Below are 20,842 nucleotides of genomic sequence, written 5' to 3' on the forward strand. Positions count from 1 at the left end.
ATTCTCGCATTCCCGTCAAGCGTCAATTTATCATTCCTGGCTGGCATTTATGTGTTCTAGCTGTTTTGGAGCCGTTACCCCTCTTATACTCGTATAATTGTTTCTCCGTTTCCGTCCGGGGCATATTCAATTCGCGAAATACATATCTGGGTACCTGGGGTACCGCTCTCTCCCAGGGGGAATCCGAAAATGTTGTATCCTTCACAATGTTTAGCTGCTTTCTATTCTCTTTTTATCTTCCACTTTTTTTTTTCGATCACAGACTTCACACATTCTCCACCTGTCGCTGTCACTTTCTATGGGACTTTTGCATTGGCCGAATGCCAGTTGGCCAAGTTCGTTGTGCCCGATTCGCAGGCCCAAATCGGATCGGATAGGTGGAACTTTGGCGATGGGCGACTGGGCGACTGGGCGACTGGCCGTCTGCCATATGGAAGGGAACGCCATGCGAGTCCTGCGGCGATGCAGCATAATTCGCCCCATGCAGCAGCATATAAGCCGCTTAAGGACAGTGGAGCCTTCACATCTTCGACCGCCCACCTCCAGAACTCCAGAGCTCCCGAACTTTCGAACTTAGCCCCCCCTTTTTTGCCGCCCATGCGATGCGACAGTGTTGCTACATAAATCACTTTTCCATTCGCTGTCCCCTGCGCTTTTGCATGGATGCCAAAGTACAGTTGTGCTCGCGGCGGGAAAGTTGCAAAATAGAGAAATACGAGGGGGGGCTGAGGAACGGGTTTTTAAGCCATTAGGTACTGATTAGCCAGTGTGCCACGTACAGTGGCCTCTAAGGCTATTAGCCAGTACAGGTGCTCGAGAGTTCCATAAAGGTCTTAAGCGGAAAAAATGGCTTTTAGAAAGCAGCTTTGAAGGTACAAAAATGCAAGATTCCCTAGGTTATTTGTAATAGACTTAAAGGCATAATTTTACAGATAGTTAAGAAGGGGATTGTTTAATTTTATTATCAGAACTTGATGATATAGTGCTTCTTTCTATTTAAATCCTATAAATTTCGTAGTATATCATGTTTTAAGTTATATGCTTAGGAAGAGGGGATTGTTAAAATGTATCTTCAATCAGTTTTAGCAGACATTCTAAAGCCTTAATCGTTAAATGTTATGAAGAAACAGCAGAATAAATTATAATATGTAAAGCCTTGAATACTAACCAGTAATTGTATAAAGGTAACAATCAGGAATAAAGAAAAGAAAAACCCTTTGAATGTTGGTCCTGCTAAATTACAAATTGTAAATACCTGTACTTATAAAGGGTTTAGTTCAGCTTTTTTTCGGTTGCCAAGGATTAGGGCTTCTTTTTCCGGATTGCTTTCACTGAAATGAGGCCCCCGGAGCCCTTATCCCCTATCCTTCACTGAAGTCCTAGACCTAGACCTGGGCTCCAAAACAAAGCCAAATCGCACACAAAGCCAATTGCCCGGCTTCTGCCATCTATCTCGCTCTGGCCACTCATTTCCCTTGGCTAAAAGGGAACAAAACGAAGCCACGCACTTGTAGTTACAAAGCGGATACTCATTTAAGTTGATTCACCGCACCAACAACTGCACAAAGGACGCGAGGACGCGACGTCAGCCAATGACACTTTATGACAATTGCACTTGGCGGCTGCTCCTGATGAAGGGGGGCCAGCGAAATAATGGGGTATATACCCTGCACCTCGAGAACTCACCGAGAACAGCCCGAGAATACCCCCAGTATAGAGGTCGGCTTTCTCCTTTGGGGCAGCCGAAACACCGAACAAAGCAGCCAACGAGGACACAACAAGAACAAACAAGTGAAAATCATTCAGGGAAAACTGCCGTCTGCCAACTCCATCTCGAAAGGAAATCCGCGTACGCTGGGGAGCCCACAAAACGCTACGCAAAATAAAACAAATAGGAAAGTTGTAGTGGTGTCTCTAGACTATATGATACCGGGTGTCTGAAAATAACATCTACCTAATCCCTGTTAAACATCTTAAGACTTTATGTAGATTTTATATATCTTAAAGTATTTTTCAGAAAATGTTAGTTTGTATGTATTTGATGCTTTTAAGTTCTATTATCATCTCTAATCCTTGTCGAATTATTAAAATATGAACGATTCGCTTTCTAATAATATTCGCCGAATATAATATACCCCCTGAGCTCTACGAATACCAGGTACGAAGGCAAAAACAAAAAGGAATCGTAAACAAAATGCCGGAAAAGGCAAAAAACATGGCGACAAAGACGACGGCGACTATGGCGACTATAACGATGACTATGACTCCGAACCACGTGCTCCATATGCTGCACATGAGGCGAATGCGAATGCGGACGCGGATGCGGATGTGGATGCGGATACGAGGGGGGGTCTGGGCATATGGCTGAGATCGGGGGAATGAGTGGTAGACGTATGCTGGAGATGTGGAGATGAGAGCGGCCCGACGTCGCCGTGATAATGACTTTTTGTCTCTGCTCGAATGTCACTTGATGTTTGTGGGCCCTTCGCTTCCTGGCTACACTGGCAAAAATAAAACACTCAAAATGGGTGTAAATTAATTTAACAGTTTCAGTACATTTTTTTAAAAAGAAATTACTATAATATTAGCCAAGATTTGGATCATATAATTATGAACAATTAAGCATTTTACTTTGCATTGGTTTAGTATTTACAATACAATATTTAATACCAAAAGCCTTAGGTAAATTATTAATAATACTTGAAAAATATTTATATTAATTATTAACAGAGTTGCAAATCAGTACTTGGGAATTATAGGCACAGCTGTAGCAAAAATAAAAATCATTTAAATGGGTATTAGATAATAAATTGTATGATATAATATAGCGTTCTACAGCTCATTCGTCTTTGAACTTGTTGCAGTTCTTAGAAATATGATATGATAACCACCATTTCTCTGAGTGCAGTGTTTTCCTGGTCTTTGTTGCTTTACTGGCTGTTGCCTTTGTTGTCGCAGTTTTCGTTTTTATGCCTCGAGGTCATTCAAGTTCAACCCGCCACAGCCGCCTTCTGATTAATTGGCCATGAGGAAGTGAGTCTGCTTCGGCAAGTTAGAACAAAAACGTAGCAGGCTATGAAGTAGGAGAGTCAGAAAGTTGGCGAGGCCCTAAATGTCAAAGGTAGATGGGACTTTCATTCCCCCAACTCATTCATAACGACTGAGACCGGCCTCCGAGTCGGTCACAAAATTTTTCTACACTTTCTACCTTTGGTTTCCCATAACAAACAAAAAAAAAAGTAAACAAATTAAACAAAAAAAAAAAATAAAACAAGTTTTTTTGATTGCTGCTAACATGCCGGTCACCTACAAGACACGTACACTGCCCCGTCAGCGAAATCTGGTGCCCAACCTCCTACGCTCCATACTACACGCCCTGGAGGATGCCCATCGACCCATGAGCGACACCGAGCTCATCCTCGTCCTGGGAGTCCAGTATCGCCGCAACGATCCCGAGTTCCAGCGCCAAGTGCAGATCAACCTGCGGGATGGCGTCGAGTACGGGATCCTGAAGCGCCAGAGGAACCACTTCTCGGTCCGCTCGCGACGACTGAGCGAACTGATGGCCACTCTGGGAACACCGTCGTCACACCACTAAATGGTATGGGAACCCAAAGAACACACTACACCATCGGATTGCTAACCCCTGAAGAGAGAACAACAGAACCCGAAACGTTACACCCTTGATCACACTTAAATACACGTGATATGCTTCGGAAATATTTTGTATTATTGGGGTTGGAATGTTGAATGCTATCGGGGTCACCAAATAGTCCTAACGGGAAATGTTCAAGTTCAGCTAACTATGTATCATTCTTATGGATAGCTTATATCTATTCTATTGTTTTATTGGGGAAGGTAATATTAATTTTGCGGAATGTTAAATGCTAATATTAAATCGGGGTCACCAAATAGTCGGACAAGGAGTTTTATGCCAGCCCATTTTCAGCTCAATATGTACCATTATATAGTTATATTTAGTTTTCCTAGGTTGATAATACAATATTGTATACGCTTGGTAGATAATTGGTAGATACGTAGGTGTGTTTTGGGTCACCTTATAGTTGAAAACATCTTGTGAACGTGGCTTAATATTTCCTACAGAAACTTTTTTTCTATAGATGGCATAGTAATGATATTTATCTACTAAGCTTATAATTATTCCGCTTTCTAAGCATGCATTTAATTGCCTTAATGTTCAGGTGCCCCAATAATTCACATTCGGCGGCCCTCAAGGGTTGGCAGCGCTTTTGTCACGCCAGATTGGCCCTCTGGTGGCAAACGCGTTTTGTGGCAAATATTTGCGGTTATCTAAATGAAATGCATGGCATTGCACATTGCACAGCGACCACAGTGCGGTGGGCGGTGGATTGGTGAATATTTGCATTGCACCGCGAAATATGCAATTAAATCATAAATTAAGCGGTAAAAATCAAACATTATCCAGAGGGTGGTACGTTTTGGGGGGCGGACAAAAAAGAGGGATATGCTTAATTTTTGAGTTGATTTTGTTGTATTTTCCACAGCCTACTTTTTCCCCGGGGCTGCAGTCTTTTTGCTCGCCTATGCAAATGCCATTATGAACTATGAATTATGAATATTTATCGAAATGTGCATGCGTATGTGGCTTTTCAATTGTTTTGCAATGGCCGATAGTAGCGAGTCCTAATTTGATCCAATCGAAATGATATCATGGATTTCTAAGGGGTTTTTCAATATGTTTGTGAAATGTGTAGACTTACAAATCTAGTAATATTTGTTGAAATTAGACAAGAAATAAAACGCTAGTCACGTTAAAATCCACTGAGAGTAAATGAGGCAACCCAGAATTGGTAATACATTGCTTTCACATTCATTATGTTTATCTGTAGCAACACTCTCAATACTTAAAGCCAAGTCTAATGACAATATCGATTCCCTTTCAATCACAAATTCATGAATCGTCGTCCCCAGTGTTGGGCGCCATTCGAATGGGAATAATTGATTTTGCGGCCGACTTCTTAATGATTCTACGGCAGCCCGTTATTATTTTAGCCGCTCTCGTGTAATTGCGAACGGAAGCGGAAATGCTCGTCAGCCATAAATTTGCTCAGCACTAAAAACCAACCAGCTCAAAAAAAAAAAATACAAAATGAAAGCGAAACCGCAGACAGAGACAGCTGGGGGCATCCTGAAATGGTAAATAAATTATGCATTAAAGGCCATTGCGTTGATGATTTATGCAGGAGTTCAGGAACCAGTGGTAACTAGGAAAAAAATAAGAAAAACACAGCCGCAGTTAATAAACTCCGACAATGGTGACCATGGCGAACAGAAAAAAAATGAAAAAACAACAGGCGGACCAACACTTCAAGCGGTTGCAAGTTGCAAGTTCAAGGGGCACAGGTAGGGAACATCGCAGGCTGCACGGAGTTCAAGAGCTTCAGACTTGGACTCGGAACCTTTGACCTGGGACCCACTAGCCAGGAAAAGGAGCCAACACTCTCGGTACTTGTAAATTTCTTATGAGCAAAGAGTAGAAAAAAAAAGAATAAAAAAACATTAAAGGAAACCACTTCTTTTGAAGACTGACTTTTAAAATACCTATAAATTATATTTTTTATAAATCAGTAAAGCATTTTACAATTTAGTTTTTTACATCCATAACCCAAATTTTGGCGCTTAAAAAATGTTTACATACAGGAATACCATTTTTTCTGAAGAACTCTTTTGACATATAATATCTCCCATATGATATAATAATATAGAAAAGAAAGATGTTAAAGCAATATTAACTTACAAAGTTTTATGCAATGTTTTTAATGTATAGGGGGTAAAAAATGTAAATATAAAGGAATACCGATTTTTTTTAAAGAACTCGCTTTACACACCATATCTCCCATATTGTATAACAATATAAGAGAGTTGACAAAACAATATTAGTTCACAAAGTTGTGTGCACAGTTTCGTGTATACAGGGGTGTTTTTAAAGTTTCTTGGAAAAAGTTGGGATACCTTTTGTTAGGGCATAGAACAAAGCGACCACAAACATATGAGCAAAAGTTGCCAAGTTGTTGCAAGTTGGCTGAGTGCTTTTGTTGTTGCCCCTGGCAGGCACGCACAATTAAATCAAATTACCTCGAGTGCACTTGGCGCTTTTTCACAGTCGCAATTGGAGTTGAGTTGGAGTCGGAGGAGTGGCAGGATTTGGCTCGGGATCTGGCTGGGAATCGGGGGATCTGGGTCCAGCAATTAGGCTTTGTGTCGAGTGTCAGACTTTGTTTAGGCTTTGTTCACTCCGTTCAGCTCCCATCGCCCCTCCAAGTGAACTTCCTCCGAAATGATGCCAGTGTGTGAATGGCTTCCGGCCTTGGTCACTGAACTTCTAACGATAGCCTTATATGACTATGCTATGGACATGATAGTAACGAAGGTGATATTTATCGCAAGTGTCCTTTGGAACTAACAACGTTAACCACACGCTATGGCGGAGTTTTGCGGATTATTTGATTAGGGGGCCGCAAATGTGCCGAAAACCAGATTGAAATTGCATCGGTTTTGCGAGGGGTTTTAATTGAAATCGCAGGACAATGCAGCAGCGGAAACAAGAGCGGCAAGAAAAAAAAAACAAAAAAAAAATTCGCAAAAAACAAGAACTCGATTCGGAGCACACGCCAGGGAATCAAGTTGACATATTCATATGGGGGGCGCAGGATCTCCTCCTCCTTTGCCTCCTCTTCCCCCGAAAGGACGAACAATATGCGACGCTGATGACGGAGTGACAGGGCAAAGGAAAAGAACAGCAGCAGCAGCAGGATCACGAGTTTGGGGTGAAGGAAGCGGCGATGAAAGAAGCATTACGGCAGCTGAATATGCTCCCCCGAGTCCCCGGGGATACGAGGTCGAGGGGGGGGAGGAGGCTCTGGGAGGACAGGACCCGGACACGGACACTCACTTGGAGTTCAGGACTCTCAGTAACACAGGACTCGGGAAGCACACGCCGAGAAAACAAGCACAGCATTGCTAAATATCACAAGTATTCCATTTAAAAAATATGTTATATCATTATATTTGTTTAAAAGTTAAATAATATAGACGTTCAAGCAAATTAAGGTCATATTTAAATTGATTTTTAGATTTCTAAAAGGTTTTCATCTTTGAAAATTTGATAAGGAGATGCTAAATAAGAGATATAAGATCTTAAATGAATTGTTGCATTGTTAAATATAAGAATCATATAATAATAATATAATAAAATAAAGTAATAATATCAGAACTTATAGAACATTCAATTCCAAGACTATTCCAGTGTGACCAAAGTGCAACAAATATTTCTCTCTCTGCACCACCCTCATGCCAGCATGTGGCTATGAAAACCTCAAAATGTGAAAACCGAAATTAAATTTACATCAAAAAGGAGCGAAAAGGACAACGGGGCAGGAGCAACATGTGAGGGTGCATGGCAGGGGGTGCGTTTGGTGTGGCCATTGTAATTTTATTAGGTGAGAAATGTGCGAGGGCGGGTGCCGTGGCGTCGGGGCATTTGCTGCAGGGCAAATAAATAAGCAAAATATGGTCAGACGCCACTGGCTCGCTGCGTATGCGTTTCCCTTTCCGTTTCCGTTCCCGTTCCCGCTCCCATTTCCCGCAGTCCATTCCCATTCCGTTCCGTTCCATTTCAGCTCGGTACAGTTCGGTACAGTCCACCCGGGGGCGCCACATTAAATTAGTTCTGACACGTAAATGCGTTTAGCAGGCCAGAGTTTTTGTGTGCCCCTGCTGGATGTGTCTGCCCTCGTTTCTGTCTTGACTTGGGCCACATCTATTACTCCGCCCCTGCTGACGCCCCCTCCCTGCCAAAAACTTTACGGGGGGTAGGCATTAGGCATTCCTGGCATTTTGTAGCATAATTTCACCCTGTCACTCCACGCTCCACTGAAATATGCGAATAAATTACACAAACACCAGGCATCGGCCGACGAATGCACACAATTTATGGCCCCAACACAAACCAAAGTGTGTGCAATTAACCTGAAATTAAATGATTGTTATTATTTGGCTGATTGTATAGGTGTTCAGGGGTTAAGGGTTGCGCGGGTGATCCGCTAATTGGGTGGTCATTCCGCAGGAAGGAAGCATTGCTGGTTTAATTTTCGGTGGCAAAGACCAATTTGATAACCATGTTTTTTACCAAATTTACTGACATTCAGTTTAAAGCAAACAAAAAAAAAACCGATTTTTTAAGCTTTACAATTTTTTTGCTAGAGCTTTGTTCTTTGACCAGCCATTTTCAATTATTTCTTCGTGTTGTTTTCTTTTTCAAAATTTTTTAGTGCCCAACCAGATAGGACTAATACTATTGTTTATTTTTATTCCATGTTTTCACAATTTATCATTAATATTTATTTAGCCTGAAATCAACTCTTTTGTTGTATATTTTGCCACAAAGCCGTGTTGCTTTTTCATATTGTTTAGCATAAACAATTCATTTTTTCTGTTTTCTTGTTTGAGCAGAGCCAGAGCAAAAACTCTTTTTCATTCTTTATGGAACCTATTATATTTTGTATTTTTTTCCTAAGCCTTAGCTGCTTTTATAGTCTGCGTATTCCGCTACTACTCGCTTTATATAATTATTGGTGGTAACCACGCCACAATGGCTTAATGGTCAGGAGAGGGGGGATCAATGTTCCTTCTGCAGAAACCTGGGGGTCCTTGGACCACCCTTGTCTTTCAGATTCCCCCTTCTGGGGATACAGCACCCAACAAACCCCCTAACACACCTTCCGATGGGATTGCAGCCAGGAGCTGCATCATCGGCTAATCTGGCCTGCTCAGCATTCCGTTGACATGCAACATTAAGGCCAGCTCAGTCCGGTTCAAATGCCGGAGGATCGGGCAGCCTGTGAACTATTAACATTTAAACTCAGCTCCGTTCGCACACATGCCTCGGCGTTTGGTTCACGCTTCTCTTCATGGAATGCCATGACAAATGGCAGCCAGCTCATTCACTGTGAGTCCAAGTTCTTGTCTTACATTGTGGAAAAAAACCAGCTTACATTGTTAAAAGTTACCAACGTAGGGAAAAGATACCTTGAGTAAATACATTTTAATACCAATAAAATTTCTTGTGATTTTTAATCCTCTTAAGAAGGTGTCTAAACCAATGCTAGGAAAACTTCAAATCGAAAGTTTATATATTGTAGTATACTTTTTGACACCTTTTTGAGTAATTTTAAGACACAAGGTATCTTCATGTAGCATAAATGGAAATTTAAAAAAAACTGAAGTTTGAAAAATAAAAAAAGGAGAGCTTTTATCAAGACAATTTAAAATCCCATTTCTAATTGTTTGTTAAGCCCCGCCACTTTTCTCTCAGTGCACAATTTCCACGGGGCAGAAGGACAATGGACACCGGGATTCCTGAGCAGAGATATTTATGAATCACACGAGCTCGGTAAATCATCGCTCAGCTGGGCGGATGCCGTAATCCTGGCATCTGTCTGCTCCTCCACTTGGAAAAAGAGTGAGAGTCAACAGGTTCGGTTCGGTGGCATTGGCGTTCAGGCAACAAACTTTGGACAGGACTCCGGCCTGGCGTATCGAAGTGCCTGATTCCTGATTCCTGATCCCTGACTGGCGGCACCAAATACAATTATGACAGGCCCCGAGTTGCAGCATGCAAATAAGTTGATGACCATATAGACGGCAGACAAAGCCGGCAAAGATGGGTTGAGGCTGACGCCAGCGGAGGCTCCTCGGTGCTCCAGTTCGAGTTCCAGTTCCACTTTCATTCCGGTCGAGGCCAGCTGCGTCACCGAGTAGTCGCCTCTGCTCTCCGCTCCTCCTGCAGGAGATGCCAACTTGGCTATTTTCTAGCTTAACGGAATCACTTAAGGACTGCCAATACTGTTAGATATTGTAAATTTTATGAAACCTTCGCTACATTGCTTACATTGAAATGCATTTAGGATTTATTTAAATCTACCTCGTTAAGATCGTTGTAAACATTTCAATCCATTGACATTCAAATCTGAATTTTATTTATTTTTTTCATTATATCCAAACAAAAATCTTAGAAAAAGGCGAAAATCATTGCAAAACCAATTTTTCATAAGCATATGTAGTGAGGTGCCCGAAACAGTCGGTCTTTTAACTGTACGCGTTGATTTGACCTTAATACGATTGAAAAACCGAAAATAAAAATCGTATTTTTGACTAAAATCGTAATCCCATTATTTTGCACTAAAAAATCAGTTTTTTGGTTGTAATAACTAAAATAAAGGTCGAAATGCGAAATGAATGTAATACCTCGATGAACTCGTGATTTGATTTCCAATCCATTGGCATTAAAGCCTAGACATTTTAAAATTTTGCCATTTTCCGCAAAAAAACACGATGCAATCCTTATAAAAAAAGTGAAAATTGATCAATATAAATTTTCCATAAAATGAATGGGATCGTTAGCATATTTAGCATGCTGTCTAAAACAGTCGGCCTTTTTACTGTACGCCTTTATTTGGCCAAACTACGATTAAAAATCCGTGGGGAAAAAGTGTATTTTTGACTAAAATCTGAATCCCATTTTTACGCCTTAAAAAATTAGTTTTTTGGGTGCTATATGAGAAAAAAAGGTCCAAATAAGGGATGCCATACCCCGTTGGAATCGTAGTTTAATTTCCAATCCATAGGCATTCAAGCCTGGAAAATTTTAATTTTTGCCATTTTTCGCAAAAAAAGATGATGTAACCCCTTACAAAAAATGCGAAATTTGGCCAATAAATAAATTTTCCTTTAAGTGATGCGGATCGTTAGCATATCTAACAAGCTGTTCAAAACAGTCGCCCTTTTTACTGTGCGCCTTGATTTGACTAAACCTCGATCGAAAAGCCGCAAAAAATAAGTGTATTTTTGACCAAAAAGATTTACAAGACATTGTTCGCTTCAAATTTACATATATTAATACGGCTAAAATTGAATAGTGTTCCTATCCAGTCCTCACAACCCTGAAAAAATGGTAGATATTATTGTTTGAGTAAAGCTTTACATGTATACAACTTTACCAAAGCGGCCTCTCAAATTGTTGGCGCTGGTTTCCATGCAGACGGCACCAAAGACGAGTTCCCTTGTTTAGTAGATCATTCGCCTTCAAATTGTTGTTCTTCCTCTGAAACTTGCGCATGAAATGAATATAGGCTACGGCGGAGCCCAGACGATGTGGGTCGAGGATCTTCAGCACAGGGCTGGGTCTCTTCTTGATGGACTTGGATGGCTTCCTTTTCTTCTTGATCCTGGACTCCCTCTCACGGGCACTGGGAGAGCGAACGGGAGTGCATTTCTCCCGCTTAAATTTACCGGGGTTTTCCCCAAGGGACTGACTCTCAAGCTCCTGAGGTGCACTCTTTATAACGGTCACAGGTTCGTTTGTTAGCAATTGGTATATATTGTTAAAAATTAAGATATTTCCTACTTACCGGATTTTTAAAGAGGTTCATATAGTTCCATTCTCTTGCTTCGAAACGTATCCCGTTCTGTGGGGAAATTCCGTAGAATCGCTTTATGTTTTCGGTCGGTAAGTTCAGGGAGCCAGTTGTTTTACGAAGTGTGTTTCCACCTTTTTTTCCATCCATAGTTTTAATGTGTGTAACAATACAATTTGGTTTCCTGTACACGACAATGTCTACACTTGAATACTAATAAGAATACTGATTCTGATTGAGAAGCTGTTCTCCCAGCTATCTAGGATATTTTTTTTAAATCTTAAAAAAGGCTACTGTAAAATTGTTTACTAGTCAATTGTCCACCCTTAAAACTCCATGTTTTGGATGGCATAGTAGTTCGTAGCTTAATTTCCAATCCATTCACATTCAAGCCTGGAAATTTTTAATTTGTGCCATTTTTCGCAAAAAAAAATGATGTAACCCCTTACAAAAAATGCGAAAATTGGTCCAAAAATAAATTTTCCTTAAAGTGATGCGGATCGTTAGCATATCTAGCAAGCTGTTCAAGACAGTCGGTCTTTTTGCTGTACGCCATGATTTGGCTAAATTACGATTAAAAAACCGCAAGTAAAAAGAGTATTTTTGACTAAAATATCAATTCCACATGATGTAATTTTTAAATTTTTGATGCGACGTGGACTCAGAGTTTTTAGCGATCTCTAGTCGGCAGCACAGATGGGCTGCCCTTAAAGAAGGAGGCAGTTGAGGACTCAAAGGAGCAGTGCGTCGCCATGCTGATTACCAGGCCATACCCCCGGGCCACTCTGTCCACTGTTTACCCATTTCATCAGCAGCAACAGCACAGCACAGCAAAAGCAACAGCAGCAGCCAGAGCAACAACAGCATCTCATCCATGCTCCAATGCGGCCAGCCCAGTGGCGTGGCTGGGCTTTGGTTGAGAGGGGGTTGATTTTGAGAACAAATTTAATAAGGCATACGATTTAACACAATGTTTTCCATGGTATTTTAACAGTCAGAAGGGGGGTTAACATTAAAAGCCCCCTTCCTGATTACGCCCATGTGCCACCCACTCATTCCCACCCGCCGCTAGCTTGGCGCCATTTTGTCGCGACGCTTTTTATAATTGAAGCAAATTGTTAGTTGAGTTGGCATTCACTCGTCCTCGTCGTCGCTGTCGTCCTCCTCCGCCCACATCTTTTCATCCTTGCTGTTGTTATTGTCCTTGCATTCTGGGAGATGGCATCCTCCATCCTCCATCCTGCAGCCACCACCAACCATCCACCACCCCCTTTCTGGCCTCGCATTGTCGCATTCCAATTACAAAACAATCATGATGAGCTCTAGATACTCGCCACTCTGCGCACAATAGCTAGTTAACTGAACAGATCCGAATAACCGCCGACCGACTGAATGACTGACTGTATGTTTAAATTGATAAACACAAAGTTGAATGCAAAAATTTAATGGCCGGCTAGCAGAATTTGAATGGGAATGGATAGTTGGGTCGTTAAAAAGATAGGGATCAGGGGAATGTGCATATAAAATACAAAGTGAATGGCTGGAACGAAAGATATATTGTTGCTTGAAGTAAGTAAAACTTGTAAAGTCCAAAGCCTGAATAAAAATATATTTTTAATTTTTTTGTTAAAATTATTTATTAATACCTAAATAAAGTACATACGTAGAGATGTTCTCGATTTGGATAAACTGCATTGTTTCAAATTAAAAGTGTCCATGCTTATAGCGTGTTTTATTCCAACCAAAAAAACCACGCGAATTCTTCAGTTTTTCGGTACACAAGCTGGAAAGTAAAGTTTGTTTTATTCAGATTCCCTTGTCCATTAAAAATCATGAATGAAAAACTACAATTTTATTTACCCGAATAGCTTGAAATTTTAAAAGCGCTGAACCAGGAGAACTCGATTGTTTCTGTGTTGGAACGCAATTGGGAACATCAGGCAAACGAAACATCCTCTGGAGACAGCAGTTCGACAAAAGGCCGTCCCCATTGGGCTAATATATATATATATATATATAGAGTATGTATATATACATTCGTCATCGTGACTTCATGGGCGGACCGAGGATCACGTATCACTGATCACGATTCGAGGAGCACGGGTCACGTATCGAGGATCACACGGATCGCTGGTCCGCGGACGCAGTTCACGTACAGTAAAACCATATTGCAGGGCTCGTCGGCGGCACAGGACTCGGGGCTCTGGGTGGTGCGACTCACAGGACTACATGCTCATAGCCGCGAGTGCTGTGCTAGCTCAAGGATATAAAAGTGATGAAGCCGAAAGATACGAAGTGCAGTGAATATCGATGAAGATGATGTCGATGTGGAATGCAGGGTGCCGTATTGTGGTATGCGAATGTTCCAGTATCATATGCATATGGATGGACTAACGCTTGCGCCAGGACAATGGCTCCTTCTCCAGCTCCCTGGCCCGCATGGCCGCCTCCTGGTTCCGTCGCATGATCTCCAGCTGTTCCATTTCGGAGACCAGCGAATACCGATTGCCGTCCTTCTTCAGATACCCATTATTGACGGCGGCGTGCAGGGTGTGCGGCACATGGCGCTTCAGCTCGACCTCCGGTCGCTGGAGCCTCAGGGCCAGGGTGTTTATGATCTCCGGATAGCTGACCGATCGCGAGTGTTCCCTCATCAGCGAGAGGACGGCGGTGAAGAGGTCCGGCAGTGGCTGTTTGCGCCAACGGACATAGGGTTTGCCGCCATGACGCTGCACTGAATGCATCAGATGATGATGGTGATGATGATGATGATTACCTTGGAGGGGCGGAAAGTCCTGGTCCAGGAGGTGTGATGGCGTGGGCAGTAGGGGCTGAGAGATGGCCGACAGAACCCCCTGCGAAATGGCCGGAAGTAGGGGTAGCGATACCGTCGAAAGCAGTGATTGCGGAACCGGAAGTGGTAGCTGAACCGGAGCCAGCGAACCAATGCCCAGCAAAGAGGGCTTGAAGACAGCCGCCTCGGCATTCAGCCTAAAGTCTCGAGGCAGCTGCGAGGGAGCACTGTGGCTCGGCTTGGGCAAGAGTCCGCCATCGTAGAGGGTCTCCATTGTGGCACTGGGCATCGTATAGGCCATGGCATCGGCATTCAACTTGGAGTTGGCCGCTTTCAGCAGAACGGAGGCAGAGGGCTTCAGCTTATCGAGCAGATTCTTGTCCAGATCCTTTTTGCACACCGCCAGCGAATCGCCCTCCTCCGTCTTGCACTCCGTTTCTTTAACAACACTGCCCTTGACACTCGGCGAATCACCATTATCCTGGGCAGGGCCATGGGCGTGGGCATCGGGGACTGGGCCTTGGGGCCACTTTGGTCCACCAACTCCAACTCCAGTCCCAGAACCATGTCCTTGCCCCTGATCGCTGCTCGTGCTGGTGCTGCTCGTGGTGCTGGTACTGCTGCTGGTGCTATTCGCACTGCTGCCGTCCTCCAAATGTCCACCCATATCCAGGTCGAGATCCCGCTGGAGACCCAGTCCCAGACCCCCCAGGCCCATGTGCATTTGGCGGGTCAGGTGCTGCATCTTGTGGCCCAAGCCCAAGTTGAGATTCAGACCGGATGTGAGATGCAGTTGGTGGTGCAGGTGCTGCTGCAGCTGGCTCAATTGTGTCAGATGATTTAGCTGAGTTAACTGATTCAACTGGCTCAACTGGCTCAGCTGGTTCAGTTGGTTCAGCTGGTTCAGCTGGTTCAGCTGGTTGAGCTGGCGATTCAGGGGATGATGGTGACGGAGATGATGATGATGGTGGGGTCCACCAATTGCACCACCCAGCTTGGAGCCCAATATCAAACTGTGCCGGGCGGCCAATGCTTGTTGCGGCAAATCGCCGAGCTTCAGATGCAAGTCCTCCATTGCTCTTCCACTGCCAGGATTTACTTGTTTGCGAATTTTAAAATCTCGAATACTTCGATATTCCCAAAATGCGTGGGCGAGAGGCAGTTCCTTGAGTTGCGATCTCTGAACGACGCTTCTTCAGATGCGATTTCGGCTCGGGGATTCGGTAGTTGATGGCTGTTCTCAAGACTTTTCCTTTACCTTTTTTTGTAGCGGCTTCGTTGGGCTTATCTGCGGTTATCTGAATACGGTCTGGAGGAAAACCGGGAAAACAGGCAGTCTTTACACTTAGGACCAATAACCCAACGAAAGAACACGGTACAGATACGTTAATTTACAACAGTTTTTTGTGTGCTGCCGAAAGAGAAATTTTGCCGATCGAATGAAGGGTGTATGTGTTATGTATTATATTTACACAAGCCTCTAAGTGAAGTAAGCTCAAATCGGAAATCTTGGCCTGCTGCCAAGTTGCTTCTTATAAAATACATGCGAAATATTATCTTAGTTTTAGTAATGAAATAAATACAATTTGTGTACCATTAAGGGATTTAAATATTTAATAAGTTCAATTACTTTATAGATCTTCAGTATCCTTTCATTAAAATATCTTTTTAGATACCATAACATAATTTAAAAATCATTTTTCTGATATTTTTTAAATTTTCCGTATATATCATAAAAATATCTCTTTAGATACCTTACAATAATTTAAAATTTCATATCTGAAAATTCAGAAAACTCATCTCAAAGGGGCGTGTTGAGAGAAGCCTTCCAATGCCAAATTTAGTTCTTTGGTCCCAAAAAGGGACAAACTGAATGTCTCTTATGGGGTGGAAAACGCAGACTCAATGTGTACATTGCGTAAATAAAAAGGGAAACCTCAACAACCAAAGGGCATAACAATTTTGGGACTGGAGTTTTCAGGATTTGGTTGGGCTTTCGACCCAAAATAGGATGACTTTGCCGCAGGCCAGAAACAAGCCGAATCCAGTTACCCAAAAAGCATCATGTAAAACAATATGCCGCCGAGGTCCCAAAGTTATGCGATAAGCAAATGAAAAAGGGGCACGCCCCCGAGTCTCGTTTGTTTAGCCCTTGTGATGAGGTGCGAAAAATCACAAGAATTGGATTTCGTTCTTGAATTATGGCCAATCTGGCCAAGGGGGCATTACATTTTTTTTCCGCTGGGCGACTGGCAATTGAATCGCACTAATTTGGTCGGTTTTTATTGAGGGGGGAAGGAGAACTCAAAAAGGCTCAAAGGGGATAATCCGACGTTAGTGGGCGAACCCCAATGAGAAACCAGTTTATATAGTCGGGTGTGTTAATGTGCCACGTCACTTTTCCATCATTTCTCTCAAAGGCTCCGCAGTGTTGGGTAATTTCACAATTTTCAAATTACACACCGCAAAATCTCATTTAGCTGAGTAAAGCCAGTTGACTGGACTAAACTCAGGGACCAGACTGCGCTGCACAGCCAACGCACACACAAATTACTAAATGAGTTGCCCAGGGGGAGTTGTGGGTAGGGAGTGGAAAGAAGGGGGTTTGGAAGGAGGCGGAGAAGGGGTTTGGAAGGGGTACAGTTGGTGGTGCTGCTTCATTGTAATGTGCTCGCCTCACGCTCACTTGGCCCCGTTCAACGGGCGTGAAAACAACGCACTTGGAGCCGGGTACCTAGGACCTCTCCTAGCTCCAAACAGGTATTATCACACATGAAAACGAGGGGGAGTGGACGTATGGCCAAGGACATAAGCGTGACTAAATCCCAAACGCAGTGACTTCCGCCTCCTTGGAGGACCTGAATTGGAAGGGGGTGGCAAGTAGCAGCTTGGCCGCATCCTGTTTGGAGCCTTTAAATGCCTGTTGGTGTCGCAACAATCAGTGAACTCAAACACAATCGCTTAGCCAACGAAGAGCTCTATATATTCGATTAGGGATGTTAAGTGATAATCAAGCATGCAAAATCAATTATCGATTTTGGTTAATTATCGAAACTGTTATTAATGCCACCAAAAATATCGCTCTTATCGAAATCATCACTAGTCTTTTTAATGCTGTTAAGTTTATAGAATGCATTGGAAAAATTAGAGTTGCATTTTTAAATTCTTATCGAAATTAACAATCGCCTTTCTAATATATCGATAAATTCAAACCATTAATGTAAAATACATTTAACTATTATCCACATCGCTTGGTCTGCTATATTGTTAGCTTTTGTCATCGCTAATCAGACCCAACTGGAGCACACATATATACCGCATCCTATGTATAGCCCGACAAGCGGAGAGGGCCATGATTTGCGCCCGAAGCTGACACCACATCAAACACAAAGGACGCGATTGAGGTCGCCCGTCTTAGTCAACGTATCCTTGTTGATATGACCGCAAGCTCAAGGCTCTCAAATGCCAGCATCACACCTCAGAGGGTAGTCCTGCCCACTGGAAGCTGGACGCCGGACATCGGACACTGGACACTCTGCCTTCGAATTGCATTTCAATTAGCCCGTTTAGCTGCTGGCCAGGAGGCGGGGAGGCGGGGAGGCAAATGGGAGGCCCAATGCAGTTGACCGGGATCCGGGGATTGCGTATACGCCGCACGTCGATCAGCTTGAAGGAGTGAACTTTACGGACCGGACCGCATCAGGCCATCAGGCAATCGTTTGTGGGCTTAACTCCCCGGTCAGTGGAGCTGGGAAACTAATTGGGGATTACTTGGGGGAATTATTCTCTACAGGAAACTGAGTCTCTCCGTGCTGTGCTGTTTAAGCCAGAAATTATTTACCTAGGCGAACGGAAACTAGCAAGAGGCTTGTGGATGATATACTTTCTGGTCTTCTGGCTTATCAAGCAGTTAACATGAGCAATAATGGTTATCTTTGGAGTGTTAAAAAACGTATGTACATCTAAACTTGTATTACTTATATTAATATGGATGCTTTTTAAAAACTTGCAGCAAATATGGGTTTTGATTTTTCTAGCTTTTGTCTAGGGACTTATCTTATACATTTTTGCTTTTTTGAATTTAAAATATATTTTTGAGAAATATAAACTAGCTTAAATAATTGCAATGTCTGTTCTGGACCCACCTTTATTTAGAGGGCATTTAATAATTTTCTTAGCCATTTTCATTTATTTAAACACTATTGCAATCCATTTAAAATTTCTTGTATTAATTTGTTTGCTTTTCCGGCTCGGCAGTTACCTTTTTGACCGCCTGAGGGTTTTCGGATGGGGTTGGGGCTTCCTGATTCCGATCCTGACTGGGACTGTGACTGGTTCCGCTGGAGATCCTGTCCTGCACCCGATGGTGTTCGGCGGTGGCGGTGATCGAGGAGCTGGGCTCATGGTGCACCGGCTGCTGGTGGGGATGGTCGTCGGGGTCCAGGCGACTGGGGACTATCGAGTAGCGGTAGTTCTTCACCCGCAGGTAGCCGTAGATGAGGGCATCGTGGAGGCTCACAGTTATCTGGCGCTTCAGCTCCTCATCGCTGCGATCCAATCGATCGGCAACCGCCTCGATGATCTCGGGCTCGGTCAGCGGATGGTCCGCATCGGCGATCACCTGCAGGATGTTGCTGAACAGGTTCGGGATGAGCTTGCGCCTTGGTGCCCGGTTGTAGCTGCTGTGCAACATCCTGGAACTGGGATTAGAGTCCTGATCCCTGGGTTTCGTTGGCGGACAGAGTCCTGATTCCGAACTGAGATAACAAAACGATATGTAGGCCTTGTCAATGTGACACACAAAGCTACGTTTCCTAGTTCATTAAAATCTTTTTCTTAAAGCCATATTATAAGGTGGTTATAAACATTTCCTGCTCTGCCATTAAGTTTCCTAAAGCCTGCTCTTCGGCTGTTAATTAAAGAGTCACTCCTGGGTAAAGCAAAGTTTGTTCTGCTGTCAGTCCCAAAAGTTCACCTTTTTGCGGTTTCCATTTCAATTCGATTGTCTTTCTCTTCCTCTTCTTCACTTAGACTTAATTTAGAAGTTTACTTAAAAGTTGAACAACATTGAAATTTGCATACATATTTTAATGTGTACCAAACATTTACTAAATATAAATAATAATACTATTACTACCTACATTATCTTGCTTACATTTTTAAGGTAAAGTATTCGAAACTTTGGTCCCTAATAGTTCCTCAATGCCCCTCAACATCTCCTACATTTTCTTGACTTCAGTTTTCCGCCAACTTTTATAATTACCATAGACTTGAAAGTGTTTCCTTGAATCGTGATAAATATAGACAGCAAGTATCGCTAAGTCGCAACCACCGACTTTGGGGCTTTTCGCTTGTCTTCGTCGAGACAGTCAGTTAGTCAGAGGTTGGAGGCCAAGATGATTCCTGGCAGGGGGCAGACAGGCAGGCAGTCTGAATATCGATTTACAGTTAAAGTTGCTACTGCTACAGCTGCGGATGCGAGTGCGGATGTGGATGCGGATGTTTCAGCAAGTGAGTGTGGGTAATCAAGTACAAATGCGGGGGGGTGAATTCCAAGTAGAGCCGATGACGCCATAGACACAAAAGAAGGAACTGCGACAGGCGCTTCAAATTTGCATGGCATCCGAGGAAAGGGAAGGGACATCCGCATCATTGTTAGTGTAATTTGTTGTTATTGTTGTTGTGTCTGGCACGTGTCGCAAGGAATTTTAGATAGGAAAAACGCTTTTCTTTTAGTGGTATGGAATGGATGGATGGCTGAATGTAGATGCCCAAGCAGGGCATAACACAATAACCGCAACTCGATTGAAATCTTCACGATTGCAAAATCACATCTATCTGGACGCGAGGGGTGGCTAATGAGTTTGGCATGCGCGAAATCTCCTTTCAGCTGGCGCCATGTATCTCAAAGTGCGTTGCATTCCTAATTACACCATCGAGTGCGGAGAAAGCTGTCAGCAGCAGGTACGAGATACACTGTGGGAAATATCACAGAAATACTTTTATATATCAGAAAACTAATAAACATTATATTGGGACTAATAAGAGTTTATAAAAATGTGAAACGAACTACAATCATCAAAGTGCACTGTTTTAAATGTATCTAAGAACCTTTGGAATCTAGTTATATGATATATATATACATGTCCTTTATGATATATCTTAGATATACCCCCAGTGCATTTGCACATGGCTGCCACATACGTGAACCCAATCACCATCTCCACACACCCCTTAGCAGCTGTCAAGCTTGATTAGCAACTTTGAGCAGTTGAAACGAAGCTAACTTTTGTTTCACATCCATTTCGGTTTCATATTATTCCCCCTTAAATTCCAACTCGAAGGCTGGAGCTGAACTCAAAGCTGGAGCTGCAGCTGAGTGTTAATTATGACTGACAGCGTTGGCAAGCTCTACACATTTCAGCACTTGGACACCACCCAGCCACCGAGGCAACGGGCCACCGACCCACTGAACCACCCAACCACCCACGTCCAGTGGCTGCAAGTTTGACTAATCCGGCGCCAGTGATTAGGCCAGGCTCCAAATGCGACTAGTAACAATTAAAGCCAGCCAGTTGCGGCTGGGAAAGTT

General features: G+C 43.1%; 4 protein-coding genes across 4 annotated transcripts; 1 reads left to right on the forward strand and 3 right to left on the reverse strand.

Moving 5' to 3' along the window:
* The first annotated feature begins 3,156 nt into the window (after positions 1-3,156).
* On the forward strand, positions 3,157-3,720 carry LOC119557352. The gene has a single exon (XM_037870088.1). It carries the CDS (start codon positions 3,296-3,298, stop codon positions 3,596-3,598), a length of 303 nt encoding a protein of 100 aa, XP_037726016.1. The 5' UTR covers positions 3,157-3,295; the 3' UTR covers positions 3,599-3,720.
* Positions 3,721-10,867: 7,147 nt separating this feature from the next.
* Positions 10,868-11,661, reverse strand: LOC119557723 (protamine-like protein 99C). The gene is made up of 3 exons (XM_037870605.1): positions 11,451-11,661; positions 11,040-11,377; positions 10,868-10,982 (listed from the first exon to the last, which is right to left on the reverse strand). The coding sequence occupies exons 1-3, from the start codon at positions 11,604-11,606 to the stop codon at positions 10,964-10,966; spliced, it is 513 nt and encodes a 170-aa protein (XP_037726533.1). The 5' UTR covers positions 11,607-11,661; the 3' UTR covers positions 10,868-10,963.
* Positions 11,662-13,034: 1,373 nt separating this feature from the next.
* LOC119556746 lies at positions 13,035-15,717 on the reverse strand. The gene is made up of 3 exons (XM_037869167.1): positions 13,317-15,717; positions 13,120-13,239; positions 13,035-13,052 (listed from the first exon to the last, which is right to left on the reverse strand). The coding sequence occupies exon 1, from the start codon at positions 15,323-15,325 to the stop codon at positions 13,847-13,849; it is 1,479 nt and encodes a 492-aa protein (XP_037725095.1). The 5' UTR covers positions 15,326-15,717; the 3' UTR covers positions 13,035-13,052; positions 13,120-13,239; positions 13,317-13,846.
* A 2,702-nt stretch (positions 15,718-18,419) lies between these two features.
* Positions 18,420-19,034, reverse strand: LOC119557408. The gene has a single exon (XM_037870156.1). The coding sequence runs from the start codon at positions 18,941-18,943 to the stop codon at positions 18,479-18,481; it is 465 nt and encodes a 154-aa protein (XP_037726084.1). The 5' UTR covers positions 18,944-19,034; the 3' UTR covers positions 18,420-18,478.
* Between the last annotated feature and the right edge of the window lie 1,808 nt (positions 19,035-20,842).

The sequence above is a fragment of the Drosophila subpulchrella genome, chromosome X (assembly GCF_014743375.2).
Source record: "Drosophila subpulchrella strain 33 F10 #4 breed RU33 chromosome X, RU_Dsub_v1.1 Primary Assembly, whole genome shotgun sequence".
Lineage (NCBI taxonomy): Eukaryota > Metazoa > Arthropoda > Insecta > Diptera > Drosophilidae > Drosophila > Drosophila subpulchrella.